The sequence below is a fragment of the Panthera leo genome, chromosome C1 (genome assembly GCF_018350215.1).
Source record: "Panthera leo isolate Ple1 chromosome C1, P.leo_Ple1_pat1.1, whole genome shotgun sequence".
NCBI lineage: Eukaryota > Metazoa > Chordata > Mammalia > Carnivora > Felidae > Panthera > Panthera leo.
The window spans coordinates 32,111,841-32,135,122 of record NC_056686.1 but is presented as its reverse complement, the minus strand read 5'-3'; the positions used below and the strand labels follow the sequence as shown (position 1 = coordinate 32,135,122).

Here is a 23,282-nt window from a genome sequence, read left to right as displayed (position 1 = left end):
AATGCAAGCCTGCGAAATGGACAAGGACTCACATCAGTGGGGGTGGTCCTTCTGGAAGGTAGAAAATTAGGCTCCTTGACCTGGTCTCCCCTCCCGCCTCTGTCAGGCCACCCGACTTCTGGAATCTGTCTTCTTTCCTCCTGCCCCTGCCTCTGCCCTGGTTTGGACTCCATACATTACCAGATGAAAAGTGTTTCTTCTAGGAAAACCGCCTAAGACCCCCCTCCCCCTCCCCCTCGCTGGCCCTCCTCCGATCATCCATAGCACTTTGTACATTGAGGGGTTTCTGTTTTCTCTTTGTTTTATGATCTTTTAAGTACCTGTTAATTCACACTTGAGACCAAGGTCAAAGTCTTATTTAGCTTTGTATTTCTGGCCCTGGCCCAGCCTCAGGCTCAGACCAGGCCTTCGTAAGTATTATTGAGTAAATACACAGAGTACTGCTTAAAATAGACACTCCACAGGTGGGCTCTGTGCCCATGCCTGAATTACACACGTGCTGTGGCATTCCTGGCCCAGCAGGCCTGTCCCTGGAGTGCCCATTAAATGCCCCCGACCCCAGATGTTGTGATGTAATGTCATCTCTGCAGAACCCAGCAAAAGGAGAATCTAGGATGGGCTCAGAACCCAGCGAGAACTTCCCCTGTGGCCCACAGCCCAGCCTCCCGAATTTATTTTTCACCAAGGGGTGTGTTCCCTACCTCTTGGCAACTAAATATTTGTGACAGGTACACAGCTCAGTGGCCTCTGCCACCTGGCACTTGTTCCTCTTCCCATGTCCTTTCCCTTTGAGCTCCCCCAGGAGTTTGTCACTGCAGACAAGCTGACGGGCTCACTGTGGCCTGACCTCATGGGGGCACAGTGACCCCTGGGAACGGACTCTAAGCCTCACTTCAGAGGACAGGCTCCCTGAAAAAGTGGGACTTAGAGCGACGGTGTGCGTGTTTCCGATCGCATCTTGCTTTTGCTTAGAGTGATGATCCGCAAATTTGGAGGACTGGTGAGAGTTTAATGATAAAATATTAATAATAAATGGAGAGGTCAAGAACATACCGACAGAAAAGCTTCATAGGATCTCAGATTAGGAAGGTGACTTGGAGGCCATTGAGTTCATCCCCCTCATTTAAGAGAAAAACGCAGCTTGGTGGAGAAAAAAGTCATGGTCATGAAGGTCAGACGTGCCCCTACCAGCTTCGTGACCTTGGGGAAATTACTTTGAACCAGAAGTTTAGCTCTGGGCTGGATCTGCCTCTCCTTCTATTTTATTTGCCTTGAATTGTGTCTCTTAAAACAGGTGATTTCATAGCAGTTAAGCACCTGAACTTTGTAACATGTGACCTGTGTTCAAACTCTAGCTGTTAACTTACTGGCTGTGTGACCTTGGGCAGGTTACTTAACCTCTCTGTGACTCCATTTCCTCAGGTGTAAATGGGGATGATTAGAGCCCCTGTCTTAACGGGCCACCATGTGATTTAAATGAGGTGACGCATAGAAAGCATTTTAAATAGTGCTTGGTACCCAGGGAGAGCTATATAAGAGTAGACTAATATTCATTTTTTTTTAAATCTGTATTTGTGGTTTTCTCGAAAACCTGGAAGATCAGCCAACATCATGCAACACATGGCTGGAAAGGTGTAGCCACTGTCCCTTTAGAGAGGGACTGTATCCTGCTTTCCAGCCCGCTTCAACCCCCACCCCCATGCCACCGCTGCTTGCTTAGTCCTCTTGCCACCCTCCCCATTCCTGCCTCCATTTGTGCAGGAATAAATAGGTCTATTTATTTTTATTGGAATCAACATGAAATATTTAGTGGCTAAATATGCCCATTTTACAGCAGGTCGTAGGAGTAAACAAGCTGTTCCCCTTCTGTCACTGAGCTGGCCGTGTCACGGGCATGCAGTAGCCGTGAATTTCCTCCTGCTCCTTGGTCTCCCAGCCTGTTCATCTGGCCTCTGGGTGAACAGTGCTAGTGACAGGGAGCTCACTACCTCACAGAGCCGCTCCATTGCTGGATCTTTGTCATATGCAGAGCCAAGAACAACTCCCCCATCACCTTGACTGAAATGCATTTAATTTCCACCACATCCCCTCTTCTGGGACCTGGAGCAGAGGGATGTGCCACGTACACAGAGTTCCAGCATGCCTGGTGGAAGCTGCAATTTTCAGAAATGTCTGTGAGGAGTCTAGAGCCCCAAGCCAAGGGGTCATGTGCTGAATGCTCATAGTCCGGGAGCTCGGCATCCTCAGGTACGGGATTGGAGGAGAAGCAGCAGAAGGCAGGAGGTCATACCGTGTCGTGTGTAAGAGCACTGGGGGCAGATCTGGGTTCCAGGCTCTGCGTCACCTCTTTCTAGTTGCCTTGTCACTTCGGCAAGACACTCAACCTCTCCGTTTCTGTTTGCGTCTCTATTAGAGGAATAGAATAAGACGCTCTTGAAGATCCTGGCACCTCCAGACCTCTCCCACCAGCCTTGTTCATTGCTTGACCGAAGGCGGCAGAACTGAAAGCTGCGTCCAGGCAGGGGGTCTGGTGCCACGGCCATGGTCGGACTGGCCGGGCTCTGCTCAGCCGCTTTGCTGCCTGGCCGTCACAAGTCTGGGCCTCAGGGAGTTAAGCTGTGTGGTCTCAAGGTCCCTCTAACTAAGACATTCTGGAACCCAGAGAAACACCTATTTTTCTCGAAGAACAAAACCAAACATTTCGTAGACTGGCTGATACTGGTTTGTCAGGGAAGCAGAAGACAGGCAGGTAGGTGGGGCTCAGAGAAATGGCTCCCTGTCGTGGGAGCTGTGAGTCAGCTGCTTCCAGGCCTGTCAGCATGGACTGTCTTATGGCCCCGGAACAGGCAGGGGGTCCCTCACTTCTCCGCCCTGGATCAAGGGCAGCCTTAGGCAGACGGGGAGGGGCCAGCAAACCTGGGAGGCAGGACTGGGCCCCTAGAGGCCCCACCATGGTTTTCTGGTTTCCTGCCCCGGCTCTCTGCAGGGCATTTTTCTGTTAGCTGTCAACACCTGTGGGTCCCACCCAGCGCTGGCGGCCCTTTCAGGAAGGGCTGGGTGGAGAACGATGCTGTTCTTGTTTGTCTGCAGTGTTACAGGGCCCTGGGAATCCTGGAGAAGGAAAGTGCTAAGGAAACCTTGGGCAACATCATCTGAAAGTATTTGTGCAGCAAGTCTGTGCAGAGATGGGGAGCTGGGCAGAAAGATCGCTGATGGGCTGATCTTGGCCACGTCACTTAAACTTCTTGGGCCTTGGTTCCCTTTTCTGTAAAATGGGGACAATGGTAAAGGGCTGATGGGAGGACTGGTTGAGGTCGGGGCATGTGACGGTGCTTGGTGTATCTCCGGGCAGTGAAGATGGATTGTTTCCAAGGGACTGAAATCGACCTACCCAAGGTCACACGGCAAGCTCAAGCAGGAGCGAGAACTTGGACCCAGGTCTCATACTGACCTACATCCTGTGAGCAGAACAGTTGCTACCGGGGAGGGGGGAGTGTTCAGCCAGTCCATCGTGGCTAGGAAGACCTGGCTATGTGGCCCGTGGGGTGGCCACAGCATTGGGTTGAGCCTGTGCTCTAGCCTCCGCGAGTGGGGATGGCAAGGCCGAGAGGCTGATTATAGCAGAGCCAGGGAGAGAAGGCCTGGGTTTGGCTTTCTCGTGTGCAGTCAGATGTGCCGGGCACTTGCTGGGTGTCAGGCGCTGTGCTAAGCCCTGGGGATAGGCCAAGCGCTGAGGCGGACACAGTCCCTCCTTCATGGGGATCATGGGGACCACGCTTGTGAGAAAACCGCAGCTCGACAGTGTGAAGGAGGGACCCCCAGGCTCAGAGGTGGAAGAGAGGGCTCCAAAGGAAGGGACCTTTTGGCAAAGTCCTGAAGGAGCAGAGGAGCTGGTCAGATGGAGGGGGGTGGTGCTGGGGAGGGCAGAAGGCCAGAGGAAAGGGACACTGAGGCCCCGTGATGTTTGGCACAGTGGGGAGCGGGGCTCTGGAGAGGTAGCAGGGCCAGGTGGTGCAGGGGCAGGGCTTTATCCTGAGGGAGATGGGGGGGGGGGGCGTCGCCCCCAGGCTGGGAGGACAGGCAGGACTCCCAGAGGCAGAAGGGAAAGCCCTTCTGGCTGCTCTGTGGAGAAAAGATGCCGCCTCAAGGGGGAGAGGCTGGTGGCCCTGGCTAGTCCGGGCAGGAGGCGGGTCTCCTTGGACCCTACTTGGTCAGGGCTGTGGTGATGGACTGAGTATAAAGAGAGAAGGCAGCGGAGGCACTGAGGGGGAAGCCCAGGCTGCCGGCCTCACCAGCCGCAGAGGTGTGCATGCCATTTACGAAGACAGGCACCCAGAATGAGGTGGTACTGAAGGAGGGACATGGGAACAGGGTTCTGGGCACGTGGGTGCAAGGTGCCTGATGACCACCAGGCGAGATACTGAGGGGGCAGCTGGATGTACAGCAGAGAGGTCAGAGCTGGAGAGAACAGCGTATCCATTGGCTGTTGGGTGATAAGTCAGGTGTTCACAGAGGGGGTTCACTGGGAGGGGTGAGGAGAGGAGAGTGCAGGCTGGAGCCTGGAGAGGGGTAAGGAAGGAGCTTGCAGAGAAGGGTCACCAAGCCAAGCAGGCGCCTCTGGAAAGCAGGCCAAAGGGCAGACAGGAAAAGGCAGCTGTCCTTTGGATTTAGCAACCCGTGACCTTGGCAAGGACAGCCGGCCAGGGAAGCTGGGTTGTGGGGGCTCAGGAATTGGGGTGGTGAGGAGGCATGGACAAACAAGCATGGACCGTTCTTTCCAGGCTTGGGCTGAGGAAGGAAGCAAAGGGAGCAGTCGCTGGAGTGGGTGCGGGTCCAGGGAGGCTTTGCAGTTGGTTGGTCAGTTAGTGACAAGATTGAACTGAGTGTGTGGTCCATGATGGCGGAACGTGCCAGAAAGCAGAGGCAGAGGCTTTGGAGCTGCTGGGGAAGGGGTGGGACCTCTACACAAACAAGGGGGGGCTGATCCTGACCCGGCGTGCGGGGGGGGGGGGGGGGGGGGGGAGAGAACGGGGGGAGGGAGGGAAGTGAGAAGTGGGGGATGGTCCTACCCAGGAGGAGGGTCCAGCCCACACAGGACGGCTGCCCCAAGCCTGTACTTGGGCTGGGCCCTTTGGGAACCACAAAGCTGTAAAGCTTTATGGATCCTGGTCCCAGCTTTCAAGGAGCAGAGAAATCATAGGCTCCGAGCCATTCAACCAGGACTGCCCTCGACAAGGCCCGAGGCCCCTCAGTAACTATCCTCTTCCATATCTCCGTGACGTTGGCTCAGCTGGCCGCTGCCCCCTCCAGCCCCTTTCCCCTGGCTTCCAAACCTCCTGAGCTACCAGGAAGTTGCTGCTTTGGTGCCGTCTTTCTGCCCACCCTCACATTTGGGAGGCTTCTAGGCCCTTACGCTGTCCTCCTGTTATTTTCAATCCTGTCCTGAGTGGTCAGCTTCCCCCTCACAAATCTGCGCGTCCCATATGCCAAGTCCTGAGGATTTCCAGCCGTGTCCTGGGCATTTCTTCAAGTCCTCCTCACAGGCATCTCACACTCAGCAAAAGACTAGAGTCCTGCATTGCTTCCCTCCAAGCCCCCAGATGGTATCACTCGAACCAGCCAAGTTGAAAACTCTGATCTTTGTTTCTGCCTCACTGTGACCCCTACCCCCTCCAGATGGCCGCCTGTCCTAAGACATGTGCCTCTTACAGGGACTCGAAGTCTCTCCTCCTCCACACCATTCCCCGTGCTGCCAGGGAAGCATCTTCTGTCTGAGACTTTATCTTTGAGACAACTTTGATGGAGTGGAGTCTACACTTCTTAGCATAGCATTCATTCCAGCCTGACGGAGATGGTGATCCAGTTGGTCCCGCCCTACCCACCTCATCTGCTTTCACCCACCAAATCTTCCGGGCGTTTTAACACCTCTTGCCTTTGTTCCTGGTCCCTGTCTGGACCAGCTTTCATCTCTCGCTGTCCTCCCTGGCCCTTCCCAGCCCCCTTGTGCTCCCCAGCAGGTTGCACACACCTTCCATGGTCAAGGCACACGAGTCAAGGCACAACCCTTGAAGGTTCAGACAGAGTCCTTTCTGTGCGTGTGTGTACGCGTAAGCTTGTCGTGTAGGCTTGCTGTAGAGGAAGAAATGAGGGGTCCGAGAGCAGCCTCGGAAGATGGACTCCAGTACCTGATGCTGAGTTGGCTTGAGCCTAGGGTGGAGCCCAAATACAGGAGAAGTCAGACTGATGGTGGGCCAAGTGCCCAGCACCCGCCACAGCAGTGGGGTGGAGGGAAGGGGGACACCGAGGGATGCCTGTGTCGATGGACGTTGGAGCAGGGGGAGGGTGTCGTGGACCCGGCGAGCAGGGCTGAACGGAGGTTGGTGTCCAGGTGGCGGCAGAGCCCCCAGTGCTAAGAGACTAAGCCGTTCTCACTTCTCTGGCTGCGAAAAGGACGCTCCATCTCAGAATGGGTCCCAGGGGCAACAGAGGGACATAGGAATTAAAATCAGGTGTGGGTAGCTGCTTTGGGTCCAGGAGTCCTGCTGTCTGGGTGCAACCCTCTGTCACTGGGAGATCGCCATCCCCTGTTTGCCCATAGGGTGCTCTTCAGCAGAGTGACGAGAGTCATGTCTCCCTACCAACTACCCCCACGGCCTCCATTTCTTCCCCTTGAGCACAAGATACCACTTCGCCCTGGTTTTAGATGACATAAGAGGCATCCGTTGGCCGAAGCTGAGGTGACAAAAGCCAGGACCCGTAGGGACCTGTGGACAGTGGTCCATGGTGAGAGAGTGTATGCATATGAGTAGGAGTGCGTGTGGGTGTGCATACGTGTGTATGTGTGAGTACGCGTGAGAGTGTGTGTGAGTGATCCCTCTGTCGCTGCCTGCTGGCTCCCTCCCTTAGAGTCCCTTCTTTCACGTCATCCTGTGACATCCTCGCAGCCATAAGCTGATGGTCCCTGCAGAGTAGGGTTGAGTCCCAGCTGCTGTCCCAACTTCCTCACCCTGTCCCAGCCACCTCCCTGTCCCTCTGCGCCTGTTCTGAGTTTGAGTGCCAAGGCCCCCAGGCAGAGACATGTTGTGCAGTGCGAGTGTGGGGCACAGGCAGGCCTCTTGCCGGGTTCTGGGGCATGCTCAGCTGGCCAAGAGGCCACACCGCCCCTAAGGCACCCATGCCTCATGAGTCAGAAGGCTCTCCTGGAATCATCCAGGAACCCCTCCACTGGCTCCATCATAGCCTTTCCTGCCCCAGTCAGGAGACGTGCACATCTATAGCAGGCCAACAAGGCATTTTGATGAGGATCGTATCGAGTGAACCTCATGGGCTTCCTTCTAGGTGGAAATAAGAGCATTCTGATTCAGGTCCAAGAACATTGGTGGCCCTGAGGCCGGGCAGGTGGTCTGGCTGCCCCAGGAGCCACCCTAGGAAAGCTTTTGGCCCTGCTCCTGTGACCCTAGGGGATCGCTGGAATCTGGGTCCTGAGAGCTTTCCAGCTCATCTGGAGATAGGGTCGAGCAGAGAGCGCGGGGCTCCTGGTTTCTCACTCTGAGAACAGGGAAATGATGGCCGTCGCTCATACCTCCCCTCACACCAGTGTCCAGGTGGCTTCCTCGCAGACTGTTGCCCGTCGTGAGAGGCGGATAGGCTTTGGGGCAGATTCAGATCCTCCTTCCATACCTTTCTGGCTGTGGGAGCTTGAGCCTCGAGCTCTGAAGGGCTCTTGCTCGTGACTGTGATTCAATTTGTGTAAAGTGCCCAGCACAGCGTGAGCACTTGGCAAATGGTAGCCGCTAGAGCTGTGGTCGTCACCTTCTCTCACTCTTGTCGTTCCTCTGGTGGCCCAGAGTGGCTGTCCCTTGTGGGCTGGTGTGGAGGCTGGCTCTGGAGCGGAGGCCCTCTGCCAACCGGTGGCTTCACTTCCCGGCAGGAAGCACAGGGTCTGCTGCCTCTAGAGAGAAAAGAGGGGGCAGCCCTACCTGTCGGAGGGCAGGGCAGGTGCAGGGGTCCATGGTGGATCCCCAGGGCGACCACCCCCACCCCCACCCCGAGGTTCTCTCTCGTTCCGCGTCCTCCTCTCCTGGTATCCGTAACGGGCTGGATGCGGCTAGCAAGCGTGTGCATCTTCTGAGGTGGGAACCTGCCTCTTCTCCTCCTTTTTTTTTCCTTTACCATGACGCCTGTTGCTCATAGGTACAAATCAAACGAAGAGTATGTATATGTGCGAGGCCGCGGCCGAGGGAAATATGTTTGTGAGGAGTGTGGAATTCGCTGCAAGAAGCCCAGCATGCTGAAGAAACACATCCGCACCCACACTGACGTCCGGCCCTATGTGTGCAAGCACTGTCACTTTGCTTTTAAAACCAAAGGTAAGAGACAGTCAGCTGGGGCACTGCCCCTTCCCGCTGTAGGGAGCTCCCCTCTGGGAGCCCTAGCACAGAGCTCAGGGGTCCAGACCTCTCCGCCTGGGGCCTGGGGCACCCCCCTTCCCCGGGCTCCCCGGTGGCCAAGCAGCCGGCTCCAGACTGGGCAGTGGCGCCCCCTGGCTGCCTCAGCCTGTCCTCTTGGATCCCACACCGTCCTCCACCTGCGCGCTCCCCCCCCGCCCGCCGCCTGATGGCGCTCTTGCACACGGTTCCTGGTTTTGATTTTATCTCCTCACCCCGTCCTTCTGCATGTCTCCTTAGCCCTTTGTCCACCGAGCTGGTGAGCTCCCGCAGCTGCACTCGTCACCACCACTCTTGCGTTTGGAAATCCATTCCACTCCGAGCCACTAAGCACACTCGCATGGTCACTTCTCATGGCAGCGCTCGCCCCTGCCTCCACCCTCCTCACCACTCAGACCATGTTCCTGCCCGCCCGGCTCCTCCGCCGCTCTCCCCGCAACCGCCCCGGCTGGCAGCCCTTGCATTCCGGCCCCAGCCGCACCCCGAAGCAGGGTCAGCACAGGCCCTGGCCGTCATGTGAGAAAGGAAGAAGGACGGGCCACGGAGGGCACGCGTCCCACAGAGCTGTGCTAGGAGCTGGCGGTGGCCTGGCCGGCGGCAGCTGCCCGGCCCTTCGTGTGAGCAAGTGGGGCCGAGTCCGTGAGACTTGGATCAAGCCCCTCCCCCCACTCATGGCGTTGACTGTCCCCGCAGGCCAGGCAGGGAAGATAGTGCGGCTTGCCCTCTGCTTCCTGGTAGAGGAGCAGACGTCCAGAGGTGAAGCAGAGAAAGGCCTGGGGCTCTCGGAACCCCCCCTCCCCGGTGGCTTCAGCCTCTTGTGCACTGCAGATTCTTGGGGCAGGGGCATGAGGGCCCTGGCTTCTCCTTTGAGCAAGTGGGGGGCCTCCGGGCTGGCCCCCACTGGAGCCTTGTGGTGTTTCTGCAGGAAGAACTGGAGAACAGATTGAATTTTGCCACTCGTTGACCTTTCTTCTGTTGGTGAAGCTGTGCCCAGTGAGAGAGGTTGGGCCGCAGCTTTGAGGGGGCCCGGGCGGAGTTGGCCAGCCTTCCTCACTTCCTCCTCCTCTTGCTGGCCCCTTCCATTCTCTCTGTACTGGATCAGGGGCCAGCTCACCACATCCCCTGGCTCATGGCCCTTCTCTGACCGAGTTCTACCTCTGGTCTCCTAACCCTGTTCACCGACCCCTGCCCTCCTCTGCCTTCTGGCATTCTCAGAGGACCTCAAACTTTCCCACTTAGGCTTTGGTTGGAATGGAGGTGCCGTCCCTCCCGCTCTCTTTCTCTGGTCTTCTTCTCTCTTGGCGTCCCATAAACAGTGTTCCAAGAGGTCCCCAGGGAAGGCAGATAGGCCTGGAGCCCGGCCCCCTGCCTCGTGCATGCTTCCAGTCCCAGAGCCCTGCCATGTCCAAGGCAGCACAGCCCCGCCTGCCTCTGTCCTGGGTGTGGGCTCTGTCCCCATGTGTCCCCTACAGCCCCACCCCCTCTGGCCTTAGGCAGCCAGTGGACCTTCATGGAGAAGAGAGATGGGAATAATTCACTGATAGTCTAAGTAACAGAGTAAAAAACCTCTTGTCCAAAACCCTCTTGAAGGTAAAGGAAGTGAATCCGCCCCCCAAAACCAAGTGATCATTAATGCTAGAGCTGTAACTAGAACCCAGGACCCCTGTCTCAGGGCATCACCCCCATCACCTTCCTCTCTTGAGCAGATCCCCCCCTTTCCTGGAAGGAGTGGCAAAATCAGGTGGCTGATCAAGTGGCCTCTGGAGTGGGGTGCATCCAGGGGACCCCACTGTTCTGTTCTCAATGTGAGGAACCCAGTCTTGAGAGTGCATCCCAGCCCAGGGCCATTTGGGTTCGCTGTGCCCAGCACACAGAGAACCATCTCGGAGAGCCTTCACCTTGACACATGAGACTAGAAAAACCCATCCGGCTAAGTTCTCAGCCAGGGCAGTGTCTCCAAAGAGGGGTCCCAATTCAGGTCCCCCTGCCTTTTTGGAGAGAAAAGGCCTGGTCTGTTTTTGTCAGGTCTGAGAGAGGCCGGGTCCCCGGCAGGAACACTTCTTTTCCAGCAGCTCTTTTCATTGGAGGCCATGCCAAGCCTACCGGCAGTCCCCGCCCTGGAGGGTCCAGAGGGTATAACCTGAACAGAGGGGTGCAGATACCACATATGCCTTGGGGCGTGAAGTCCTGGGTGTGAAGGCTTGCCCAGGCCGCCCCGAAGGCCAGGCCCAGGAGTCTCTGTTCCCAACCAGTGATCAGCGAGGGTTCTGAGCTCTCTTCAAATGCTCGTAGAGGCTTCCGGAAGACAATACCTTCAGAGCCGAAGCAGTAAGCGAATCTGAAATGGTAGAATCTCAAACTCCGTGACTTCCGAGAGGGACTGGTGGCGGGTGGGTGATGGCAAGTTGCAGCAGAGAAAGCTTGCCGTTGGCCCTCACTGCGTGCCGGGAGTGAGGGAAAGGCAGCACACTGAGTCTTCTGTTCCTCCGGGGCCGTGTGTCTTCCTGGAGGCATGGGCCTTCCCCATCACTCGGAAACCTCAGGAGCCTCCTCTTAGGCTCTTGGCTTCCTTCAGGCTGCCATCCCCTCCCTCCCCTCACCCTTGGGCTCTGGCTGGGCCTGGTGGTCTTCAGGACCCTCCACCACCACCACCTGGCTGCGCCCAGGCCCGGAGAGCCCTTCCTGTCCGTCTCTGTCTGCCTGTCTGTGTCTCCGTCTCCGTGTTGGACATTGTGGTGGCAGCTCGGGCCTCTGGGCGCTAGCTGAGGCGTCTCAGTGGGTAGTGCCGGGAAAGGCTGCCGGGATGTCCCTGTGGAGGTCCGGGGGTCCCCTTTCCTCTTCTTAGAGGGTTCCCAGATGCCAGCAGGGTGACTGTGCCGTGTACAGGCCCTTGCGCCGGTCGCCGCAGGAGATGGAGATGACAGCTGTGGGCAGGCCTCAGTCTGTCAGGCCTGCAGGGGCGGAAGGAGGGCGGTTGGTCAAAGCTGAATGAGGCAGAGTCGTTGGACGATGCTCTCAGTGGAAGTTCCACCTCTCTTCCAGCCACTCATCATGTTCATCCACTTGCCTTTCCTCCTTCATTCCAGGACTGTGGGGCTTCCGGTGAGGGGTGGGACAACTGGTGTGGAGCTGGGGACTCTGCCTGGCCAGCCAGGGCTCTGCCCCTTGACAGAGAAATGGTGTCCAAGCCAAAGAAGATGTCTGCTGCCATTGGGTATACCTCCCTCAGTTCACAGAAGAGGTCGGGGAGGGGAGGGCAGGGAGGGCACCGGGTAACACTCGGGGCTGCTCAGCCAGCCTTCTCTCCTGTAACCCACATGGCCTGTCCTGGCAGAGCCCCCTCAGACTCCGTGACTCCTCCCTGCGGCCTCCAGGGGCCACTGGCACCTTCTCCTGGGAGCCCCTGAGCCCAGACTGGAGGATAAAGTCATTTGCATCTTCATTTCAGCATCTCTGTCCTCCACACCCAGCATGGCGCGTGGCAGAGTCCCTGGTGCTCAATAAAGAGTGATTGTCATGGGGGTGGGGGGCACACAGTATGGGCGGGAAGGCGGTTCCACGTGGTGAACGTCTGATCTCTGACGGGCACACCCTGCTACCACTCTACATGCACTCTCTCATCAGCTCCTCCCGGCATCCCCGAGAGGTAGGTATTGCTTGAGAGTTGCAGGAAGTGGGGGCTCAGAATGTTCGGAAACCTCCCCAAGAGCACACAGCTAGCAAGTGGCAGAGCCCAAGCTCAGACCCAAGATCGGCGAGCGCCTAGACCAGCCTGGGTTGATTGCGCCAGTGTGCCGCAAGCAAGACCCCTGGGGTCCTGAAACCTGGTTCTAGACAGGGCTCTGTGCTAACAAGGTGCCTCGGCTGGCTGGTTCGCTGTGTTGGCCAATGGGAGCCCTCCCATGACATCCCAGCAGCTGAGACCGTCAGTAATCTTCTCTAACGGCATCACCAGCCCCGAGGCCCAGAGTTAGAGCAGAAGCATCAGAACCCTGGGCCTGATGGGGGTTGGGTTACACGGTCTGCAAAGTTCCTTCCAACACCTTGCTTCTGAGACGAGGAGAGCACTTCCCACATGCGATTATCGTGCACCCGTTGTGTGCTCGGCACCTAACTTGGTCGAAAAGAGACCTAAACCTTCCTGGCAGAACACATACAATAATGTCATAGCCGTAAGGAGCAGTGTTTGTAGTCCTCTGTGGTCTGGGGTATCAGGGGACAGTGGGCTGGTTCCAGAACCTCAGGGGACCATTGGTATCTCTGGCCCATGGAAGACCCCAGCTACCTTTGCCACCCCTTGACATCCTACTCAAGCTTGGCTTGCTCATGACAGTGAAGACAGGAACCCCCTGTATTAGATAGGTCCCCTTTGGAGACCCTCTGCTCCCAGAATGTCTCTGGAAGTTATGACTCTGCTTCCCCTTTGGCCAGGAGTAGAAGATACAGGTTTTTGTCTGGTTATAGGAGGAAAATCTGAGTTGGGAAGGATACAACCACAGACTAGGAGTAAAGGGAAGAGAGAGGCAAGACACAAGTGCCCTTCCATCCCTGCTGCCCTTGACTTCAAGGGATCCCAGGTTAAGGTTCCCATCATCCCCTCAGCAAAACCCTACACGTTCCTTAAAATTCTCAGAATGGTTATGAAGTGCCCTTTGGTTCACCCATGGGCTCTCTCCTATTCGCCTGCCCATCTATCCATCTGTCCTCCCATCTACCCGTTTCTCCCATCTCCTACTTTGTCTTCCTGTCCATGTATCTTCCCATTTCTTTTCTCCTCCTGACTGTCCCTCCCTTTCTCACATCTGTCCTCCCGCCAATCCAACCTTCCGTCCACCTTCCCCGCCTTTTCTCCTCCTGCCTGTCCCTCCTGCATGTTTATGAGCATGTAGCCATTCACCCATGCAACCCAACAGCCACTCCCCCATCCACCCAGGCCTCTCTCTTCCTCTCCAGTTCTCCAGCTTCCCGTCTGTTTATTAACCCATTTTCCAACTCTCCTTCCATTTCTTTGTTTCATCTAACCACTGATTCCCCATCTGTCTATCCATCTGCTTATCTAATCATCCAGTGTCCTATCCATCTGTCCTTATTCTTCCCATTCTTCTTTCACCCCGTATTTCCTCTTACCCACTTACCCGTCTGTCCATCCACCCATCCATCCATCCATCCATCCATCCATTCACTCACCAGTCTCTCTATGCACCTGTTCAAGTATCCATTCTTCTCTCTTTCATCCATCTATTCAAACTTGCCGATTCATCAGCTTAGTGCGATAGACCACCTAACTCGGGGAACATATGGTTATTATGTGAGTGATCATGTAGAAGTGTAGCAGTCTGCAGGGCAGCAGTGAGAACATCACAATTCGGAGGTGGCTGCCGGGCCCAGAGGAGCATCCTGGGGCCTCTGGCCTGCATGCTCCTAGGGAAGGCTGGGGTGCTCTGCCTCTCCTTTACAGAGTGCCCCTGCCCACAGAGGCTCGTGGCCTGTGAAGTGCTGTGCACACACGGGAGAGAACTGAAGGCGTTGCTACCTTTCCCCCGATTCCACAGAACTGCTGCTCCTGCTTATCAGCTGTGGGGCTGGACCGACCGTGTAGGGCAGAGTCAGGGCTGAAGTGGGCAGAGCCTTTGCCCAGTCTTCCCTGCCTATACCCTGTGTCTGCACTGCACAGTGACCTGGGGGAGACTGAGGCCCAGACGTGGTTTCTCTAAGGAAGTCAGGGCCTGGGCCCTAGCTCTGTGGCTCACGGGTCTCTGTCCAGCAGACTTCTGTATACCTTTTGCCCTTTCTCTGTTTCTAAGAGAAACAGAAACTTTGTCCTGGTTCCTCTTCCCACACCCTGTGGGCTACCCTAGACGTGGCCTCAGTTGGAAGGGCGTCCTACCTACCACGTCGGTTAACAGGAGCCCTCCGGTCACCCAGCATCTGAGAAGGCCAAATATCCTGCTCCATGAGTGTCACTAGCTCCTGGGCCCAGAGTTAAAGCCAAAACTGGAAAAACCTCTCACACATGAGTTGTCTTTTAATTTCTTTTTCGTTTGTTTTTTAATCAGCATCTCACTTCCTCATTATACCCTCTGTCCCCACACAGCCCCCGTGCCCACCCTCCCCCAGCTCCCGTGTGCTGTCCCGAATGGCGGCCGTGGTGCACATCCCAGCGCCTGAGCACCCGGGCGGAGAGGGATGGCCCGGCCCCCACCCGGCCCCTGCGGCCAGCAGGGCCCTGACCGCCTCTGCGAGCCCCGGGCCGGCCCTGGCCCCCCGCCCTGCGGCCAAGCCTGAGTCTGTTCTCATTTCTTTCCAGGGAATCTGACTAAGCACATGAAGTCAAAGGCCCACAGCAAAAAGTGCCAAGAGACAGGGGTGCTGGAGGAGCTGGAAGCCGAAGAAGGTAACGCACTGCCAACTCCCTCCTCCCCACTCTTCCTCTGCCTGCTTTTCCACCTATCCCCCTCGCCCTCCCCTTGCCTTCCCTTCCGTCCTCCTGTCCCGGCTCCTTCCTCTCCCTCTTCCTCGTCCTGCCCTCCGGTTTTCCCACCTACTGGGAGATAAAGGTTAAATTCACAGAGCAATCACCCCTACTCTCCTACACTTGCAGTTCATGCTGTGCAGCCATAGCTAGTGTGAATTAGAGTCTACCTGGGAGGGCGGGGGAGGGGGGCGGGGGGGTGCCTGGCAGGTGGCTCACAGGTGTGCAGTGAGTGTGTCTTGAACAAACTAACACGTGAGTACTGGTGGTCAACATTGACCGAGCACCCACTATGCATCAGGCGCATTCGAAACACATGCCGTGAATTATCCCATAAACCCTCACGGTGACGCTGTGAGGTGAAGAGTGTATTCTTCTACACTCCGAACCCGCCTTCTCACCTACACGCTCTGGGCATGGGCCTGACAGCTGGGCCTTTTAGAGCTTGAGGAGCAGGAGAGCCAAAGCTAAACCTGACAGCCCCTTGTCACCTCCCAACGTCATCCCACATCCCAGCACTCCACCCTGGCCGAAGTCCTCCACCAGCAAAAGGCATAGGAGAGCCCGTGTCTGAAAAGACCCAGCAGAGAGAAGTTGAGTCAAAGGCCCTGGCCCAGCCACAGCATCCAGGGAGGAGGCCAAAGGGACTTTGGCAGGTGGACAGGCAGTCCTGCCTGCAAAGGGAGGTCAGAGAAACCAGAGGCATTCCTTCTGTACCCAGCAACCCTTTGACCAGATTCCCTAAAATCAGAATCAGGACACGAGTGTCACAAAGAGGAGTGTGTGTGTGTGTGTGTGTGTGTGTGTGTTTCTGATTTCAGGATGTGTTTACAGTCTTAAAAGAGAGTCAAAGCACATTTCCTTTTATTTATTGTTTTTAATTTTTAAAGTTTATTTATTTTAAGAGAGAAAGCATGAGCAGGGGAGGGGCAGAGAGAGAGGGAGAGAGAGGATCCCAAGCAGGCTCCATGCTGTCGGCACTAAGCCGGACACAGGGCTCAAGACTCACAAACTGTGAGATCGTGTCCTGAGCTGAAACCAAGAGTTGGATGCTTAGCCAACTGAGACACCCAGGCGCCCCGAGTACATTTCCTTTTAGGTGGAATAAGTCACTTTTACTGAACTAAACACAATGAACGTGGGACCGTTCCCCCCAAAATGAGAATGTAGGGTTACCATGTTTATCGAGAATGTACATCAGGCCATTTACACATGTTGTCTCACTGCATCCTTATAACGAACTAGTGGGAGAAACCTGTGTTGCCCCAGTGTAAATTGAGGAAAGTAAAGCTCAGACAGGTAAAGGCAGTTGTTGAAGGTCATACAAAAAAGCCAGCTCCACACCACCCCGATGCCTGGTGGGCTGGACTTGGTGGCCTGAGCCTGAGCCTTGAGCCCAGAACCCTCCCCAGGTGAGAGTCAAACAGTTGCACCTGGCCCCACACCAGGGGTCCACTGAGGCACCCAGGCAGGGCTGGTCCCCTCTCCCAACCTAATTTTTCCAATGAGGCAAAAAAAAAAAAAAAAAAAAAAAAAAAAAAAAAGGACAACCCTAACAACCCTACCCACCTAGTTTGAGGATGAAATCAATGCATTTATTCTAGAAATAACTACTGAACACCAGCCCTATTCCAGGCACTGGAGATGCCACAGTGAATAAAACCTAGTTCCTGGCCTCTGGAAGCCCACATTCTCAAAGGGAGAAGGGCAATGAACAAATGTGGAATAGGACAGGAGCACCGAGTACGAAGTAAAATGTAAACGAGTGAGGGGCTGGGAAGTGTAGGGAGGGATCTCTCTGTTAGGATGGTGTGAGCAGAGGACATGAGGGAGGGGTCAGGAAGGCAGGTGGAGTCTAGGGAAGGGCTCTCCCCTTAGGGCCCTGGAGGAGCAAAAAATGCAGAGCCCCTAAAGGATCAGAGGGGCGGGGAGATGGACGCAGAGCAGGGACCACAAATGTCAAAGGATGGACTTGGCAATGCAATGGAGTGACGTCCCCCAACTTGCAGTGACTCTGTGTGCACAGGACGGTCAAGAAGGGGTGCGGCTGTAGGCAGTGATCAGGCTGAGCTCATGTTGGCTTGGACTGGGTGGGGTGGGGAGAAGTGGTAGGATTCTGGAAACATTCCTCTGGTAGAGCCTCCAGGTTTTGCCACCACAAGGGGGCGCTGGTGGTGCCATGCGAATAAAGGAGCCGAAGCCGAGTCCGAGGTTTATGGCCTAAGAAACTGGAAGGATGGAGTTGCTACTTCCCGCGACGATGAGGATGCAGGGAGGAGCATGTCTGTTAGACACCAAGTGGCTTTGGGGTGCACAGTCTAGGAATGATTGCCTCCCGGTGGCCCGGCCCGCGCTGCAGCCTCTGACAGTGAGGAAGTTAGACACCAGCGCCACCGTGTGGTCAGACCCCCTCGGCGCCCTCGAAGGCTTCATTCGGTCTTTTCCGCAGTCCCCAGGCCAGTTCGGGGCTTTGTGGAGCCTTGGTGGTGATCCCGGCAGCGGCCTGGCGGCTCCATGAGGGTGCGCTGGGAATGGGCCGCATGGGCAGGAGCATCCTGTACCCTTGCAGGAGCCCAGACATGGGGGGCCTGAAGAACCCTGTTCTGGGCAGGGGACCTTTGGCTCCCGTCATTTCTACCCTGGGTGCTTAGGGCAGCCTAAAGGAGCTGTTTAGGAGCCCTCCTAAACACTGCCTGCCTGCCAAGGTACTGGGGTACTTGAGCTATTTGCTAAGTTGTATTGCATACTTCCGATGTGTCAGACCCTCATGAGCCTCCCACCAGCTTCATGGGGAGGCTGTTGTTGCTCTTACCCCCCCATTTTACACATCAGGAAACTGAACATAGAGAGAGAAAGCCAATTATACAACATCATACAGCAAGGAAGGGTAGAGGTGGGACCCAAACCCAGACCATTTCCTGCTTCTCGATGCATAACATCACTCTTATACTGGCAGTGTAATAACGCAGGGGTTGTAAATCTTAGTCCTGACTCAGCCACTACTCCCTGGGTGATCTTGGGGAGGAAGCACTTGCCCCCTCTGGGCCTGGATTTCCCCGTATGTAAATGAGGGGTGGGGCTAGGTGAACTTCTGGATCTGAAATAGGCCTCGCTAAAGTCTTAGGTGGTTCCCACCCTCTGCCCCCATCCACATCCCTACGGGCTTCCCCTCTGCTCCCAGCCTCCAGGAGATCCTGCCCTGGGTCCCTTGGCCTGCCCTTCACCTGCCAACCCCAGGTCCACCCCATAGTTTCTGACCCTCTGTCATCTATTTCACGCATCTTACTGCTGCATGCTGAGCTGTTTGGAAGCATGGATGCTAGGATTCCCAGCCCCAGGGCAGCTGGGCATGGTGGAGTTTGAAAGCCTGGTTGCATCGGTGGCCAGAGTCAGCTTGTGGGTCCAGCTCTCTCGGTCAGTGGGGGGGAGAACAGGTGCTGGTGTGTCCCAAGAGCAGCGGTGGGGCTGGCGATGTGCCCGGAGATGGGCCAGCAGGACCCAAACCCTCAGGAGCCTGACAGGTGGGCCAGACGTTAGCAGAGCTCTCCCCAGAGCCTGCTGCCCATATCAGAGAGGCCTCAACTAGACAGGTGTCGTGTTAAAGGTGACCCAGAGGGGTGGGCCGCCCCCACCGGAAACCAGACCAGGAGACTAGTATTTCAGGGCTCTGCTGCCTCCCGTCTGGGAGCAGCATCAGTTCTGCCAAGTGCAGCAGGTCCTCTGGACGAGAGCGGCTGGGATGGGGCCCTGCTCTGCAGGCGTAGGCCAGAGTAGCCAACACCCCCTCCCGCCCCCCAAGGCCAGCACCTGCCACCTGCCAGATGCTGTTGTACCGCCAGCGGCAGCCTGGCCACGGTGACAGGTGTGTGTGTCGACGGACCATGGCCAGTGCTCCCGGACCGGCCCGATGGCTGCCGTGTCCCAGAATAACAGATTTCTTCAAGAATGCGTTGAGCGACCGTAATTATGGGAACCACGTCTCGGTGCCAGGCGTGTGTTTGTTCCTCGTAGCGAACCCCGCGAGGTGAGACTGCCACATTCGTTTGACAAGGCGGGAGACAGAAGCACAGCAAGGTGACTTATGTTGCTCATGGGGGAACCCGCACTGAAACCCTCGTGAGAAAAGCAAACCGACAAAAAGGCTTGCCTTTGTTTGCTCTGGTTCAATCCCAGCCCTTCCACTTCTCTCACCTGAACAGGTTACTTAACCTTGCTTACCTTGGGTCCCTCATTTGTAACATGAAGATAAAAACAGGGCAGACCTCCCGGGATCATTTGAGGACTAGAAGCATTAACACCCAGGAAGGCTCTAGAACTGAGCCTGGCCCGTGGTAGACACAAGGCAGCTTTTGTTCACCGTGATAGTGTGCAAAGCGTTCCCATCTCTGTCATGGCCCCCATCCTGTCAACAGTCTTGTGCCACTGACACAGCCGTTAGGCCCCGTGCACAGACAAGGACGTGGGCATCGAGGACGGCGGCGTAGGGCTGGCTGTGACCCCAGGGTCTCCTGTGTCCCCCCCTCAGGAACCAGTGATGACCCGTTCCAGGACTCAGAAGGGCGAGAGGGCTCAGAGGCCGTGGCGGAGCACCAGTTTTCAGACCTGGAGGACTCAGACTCGGACTCGGACCTGGACGAAGATGAGGATGAGGACGAAGAGGAGAGCCAGGACGAGCCATCGGGACCGGCCTCGGAGGCACCCCCGCCTGGCCCGCCAACCACGCTGCCGGCAGACTCCTCACCCGTCCCGGGCCCTCAGCCCCCAGATGCCACCTCTGGCGATCAGGCCACGCGGGGCAGCTCGGTCTTGGAAGCTGAGCGCTCGGCAGCTGGAAGTTGTTCCACGTCCAGCCAAAGCATCCCGTGCCTCCCCCGTCTGGGACCGGCCCCTCCGGGCCCCGTGGAGAAGGACACAGGCTCGGCCCTGAGCTCCAAGGCTGTGTCCCCAAGAAGGCCGTGGTCCCCAAGCAAAGAAGCAGGCAGCCGCCCAGCACTCACCCACAAACACTCACTAACCAAAAGCGACTCGTCTCCCCAGCGACACCCACCGGCCGGAGAGCCACAGGCCTCAGCCCCGAGCCCGCCGGGCCCCCAGCCGGGCCCTCTCCCTTGTGGGTCTCCAAGACTCGAGCTGTCTCCTCTCACCCTCCGCCCCCTGGGAAGGGAACTGCCCCCTCGAGTGCATCCACCCCCCGAGCGCAAGGGGGCCCCAGATCCGGGCCCCCCCAGACATTCACCCACCAGGAGACGGTCCCCGGGCCAGGCCGAGTCACCGCCACGGTCAGCGCTGCCAGGGAAGTGGGCCTTGGCTGGGCCGGGCAGCCCCTCAGCGGGTGAACGCGGCCCAGGCTCGGGGCTGGCCCCGCGGGCTCCCTACCCGCCCCTGCCTCTACCTCACAAGCTTCTTGGCAGAAGCCCCGAGACCTGCGCCTCCACGTGGGTGAGTTCCTGCCCCCGAGCGGCTGGGCCGCTCATCCCCGACGGGTGGGGGGCCACGGCGCACTCCTCCCTGAGGCATCAGACCCATAGCTGCACAGCCCTGCCAGCTTGGTGATCGCTAATGACATAGCAAACGTTTGTGGGCCACCTTCTGTGCCAGCCCCCACCCTGGGGATCCCAAGGCGGCCGGGGCAGCCCCGGGAGCAGCAGAACATGGGCGCCGGGGCTGGCCCTGGAAGCAGGCGTAAACACTTTGCCCTTCCCCTCCCATCTCCCCGGCCCCACGTCTCCAACATCACTGTCACCAGCACCCTCAGAGACACCACAGCCGACACCGTTCCCTGCCACACCGTCAGCACCGTCACCGTGGCCATCCCCAGGGCCATCGCTGCCATCACCACACTCACACGCTCTCGCCACCACCGGTGTCGCCACAGCATCACTGTCCACTTCCCTTGACCTTCCAATGCCTTTTCTGTCACCGCGTTGTCATGAACCATTCACTCCCAGCAGCATCCACGCCATCACTCAGAGACTCGAGCTCCCGCAGGAGCGCAGGCTAGGAATCTCTCCTTGGTTTTCGGTTTGGGGGTCACGTTACGATGCCCGATGGTGGGAGAAGATAAAGAGCACGGAGTGGGAGCTCATGTCCAAGGGTAGAGTTGGCTCAGGACCGTTCTGGGAACAGGAGAGGCAGCAGAACCGAGAGAGAGGGCCAGGCGCGCGGCAGGCGGGCATGCTGGCCAGAGGCATGAAGACCGTGGGGCCCGATGTGCTCACGGTCACTGTGGGGCTGGGGACGGCCCCCGCCAGCACAGGGCAGCTCCACGGGCAGGGAGTCGGCGCTCAGCTCCCCCAGCTCCGCCGGGACTTGCTGTGTGATAGCAGGCGAGCCCCCTCCTCATCTTTTAGGCCTCGGGGGTCTCCATGTGCCAGCACGTAGCCCTTGCCTTACCCTGTCTTGTTTTCTGACCCCAGCAGAAGGCCGCGTCCCGGAGTCCCTCCTGCTCACCTGGCCCTGCTCATCCTCCCTCCTCCCGACCCTTCTCGGCCCCCCATGACTTCCACGGCCACACCCCAGCCCGGACAGAGGAGAACATCTTCAGCCACCTCCCTCTGCACTCCCAGCACTTGACCCGTGCCCCGTGCCCCCTGATTCCCATTGGCGGGATCCAGATGGTGCAGGCCCGGCCGGGGGCCCACCCCACCCTGCTGCCGGGGCCCACGGCCACCTGGGTCAGCGGCTTCTCGGGAGGTGGCAGCGACCTGACAGGGGCCCGGGAGGCCCAGGAGCGAGGCCGCTGGAGTCCCACCGAGAGCTCGTCAGCCTCCGTGTCCCCTGTGGCTAAGGTATCCAAGTTCACACTCTCATCGGAGCTGGAGGGCAGGGACTACCCCAAGGAGAGGGAGAGGACGAGTGGGGGCCTGGGCAGACCTCCTGACTGGGAGCCCCGAGTGGCTGAGGTGCCCGCAGAGCCCGTACCCACCCACAGCCCCCGCACCCCGCCCGAGGCCTCACCCCGGCTGTCCCACGGCCGCAGGCCAGAATCCTGGAGCCCCCGCCTGGAGTCACCACGCACGCCGGCCAACCCCGCGGCCTCTGCCGCCTCGCCCCTGGACCGCAGCAGTTCGGTAGGCTGCCTGGCAGAGGCCTCCGCTCACTTCCCAGCCCGGAGGAGGAACCTCTCTGGGGAACCCAGGACCAGTCAGGGCTCCCCCGAGCCCTCAGGAAGTGGGGGGCCTGGGGCACCTCCACATCAGCCCAAGGACAGGGGCCCCCCAAGCACTTAGTCTCTCTCCGACTGCTTCAGCATCTGGCTTCCGGTGTTCAGCAACAGACGCTTCCAGCCAGCTTCCTCGAATCATCTCGCTCTCATGGGCTCCCTTTCCCATCTGTCCATCTGTCCAAGCAGCTTCTCCTCAGTCCCCAACTGTTCTATCTTCCCACGTATGCAGTTACCTGTGCCTTTTTCTATACCTTTTGTTGCTTGAAAAGAAACAAAACACACGCACACATAAAAAAAAAAAAAAAAAAAAAACAAACCCACGAGGAGTCTGAGGCTGTGAATATGTTGTGCTTTTTTGAGAAAGGGTGTAGGTGGGGCCTCACCCTGGGCCACTGCGGTCTACAGTCACCACCGCCCCTCCCCCCAGGCTGGCGAGAGGTAGCCATTTGCTGAGGGAAAGGGGGATGCACTGAAAGAGGAAAAAGAAAAAAGCGAGAAACTTTTACAAACATATAATTAAATGTAAAAGCAAACACTCCTATGTACAGATGTCTATGGTTCCTATTTATTGCCGCTTTATTCCACCCCAGCTAGTGACCACTCTCACTGCCAGCAGAAGGGCCAGCAGCCCAAGGCAGAGGGACACAGGCAGGGGGACCCCACTCAGCCTCCACAGGCAGGCCCAGAAAACTCCAGCTTTCTTTTTCCCAGGAAAAAGAAAAATGTTAACGTTTCCTAGGATTTCATCACAAGTGATAGGAGCAGATGGGAGGTGGGAGCTTGTTGGTTCCCTCCGGGCTCCCTGATATCCTGGTGGTCTGAGTCATGGACCCATCCTGGCATCCTGACAAATCCCCCCAGCCCCCCACCTGCCACCCCTCCCCTCTACCCCCTCCCCCCAGCCCCTAGGCGGCAAAAGGAGGCCTAACTGTTCATCTCTTGGGTCCTGAACACCTGACTGAGGCCTTGCTTCAGGGACCCAGCTGCAGACTGCCTCCCTTATTCTAGAAACTACCCACGAGGCTGAAGTGACAGGGCCCAACCCTTAGGGGTCAAGATCCAAGGTGCATTGCCTTGCCATTCCTGAGGCTGGGACTTGGGTTTCATTTCATGTTTGGTCCCTGAGGTTCAAAGGGCCCTGTTTCCTCCATGGCTGGGCTTTTCCAGTGCTCAGCACTGGAAGTTTACAGGGACCTGT

At 57.4% G+C, this 23,282-nt stretch overlaps 1 protein-coding gene across 2 annotated transcripts in view; it reads left to right on the top strand.

The window, feature by feature from the left end:
- The window catches only part of HIVEP3 (HIVEP zinc finger 3), a 381,869-nt gene extending 358,907 nt beyond the window's left edge, over positions 1–22,962 (top strand). For both annotated transcript variants that reach the window (XM_042950180.1, XM_042950181.1), the window contains 4 exons: positions 8,194–8,369; positions 14,755–14,841; positions 19,445–20,358; positions 21,336–22,962. In XM_042950180.1, coding sequence (XP_042806114.1) covers positions 8,194–8,369; positions 14,755–14,841; positions 19,445–20,358; positions 21,336–22,148 — 1,990 coding nt within the window. In that variant the 3' untranslated portion in view covers positions 22,149–22,962. The remainder of the gene's footprint in view (positions 1–8,193; positions 8,370–14,754; positions 14,842–19,444; positions 20,359–21,335) is intronic.
- The last annotated feature ends 320 nt before the right edge of the window (positions 22,963–23,282 follow it).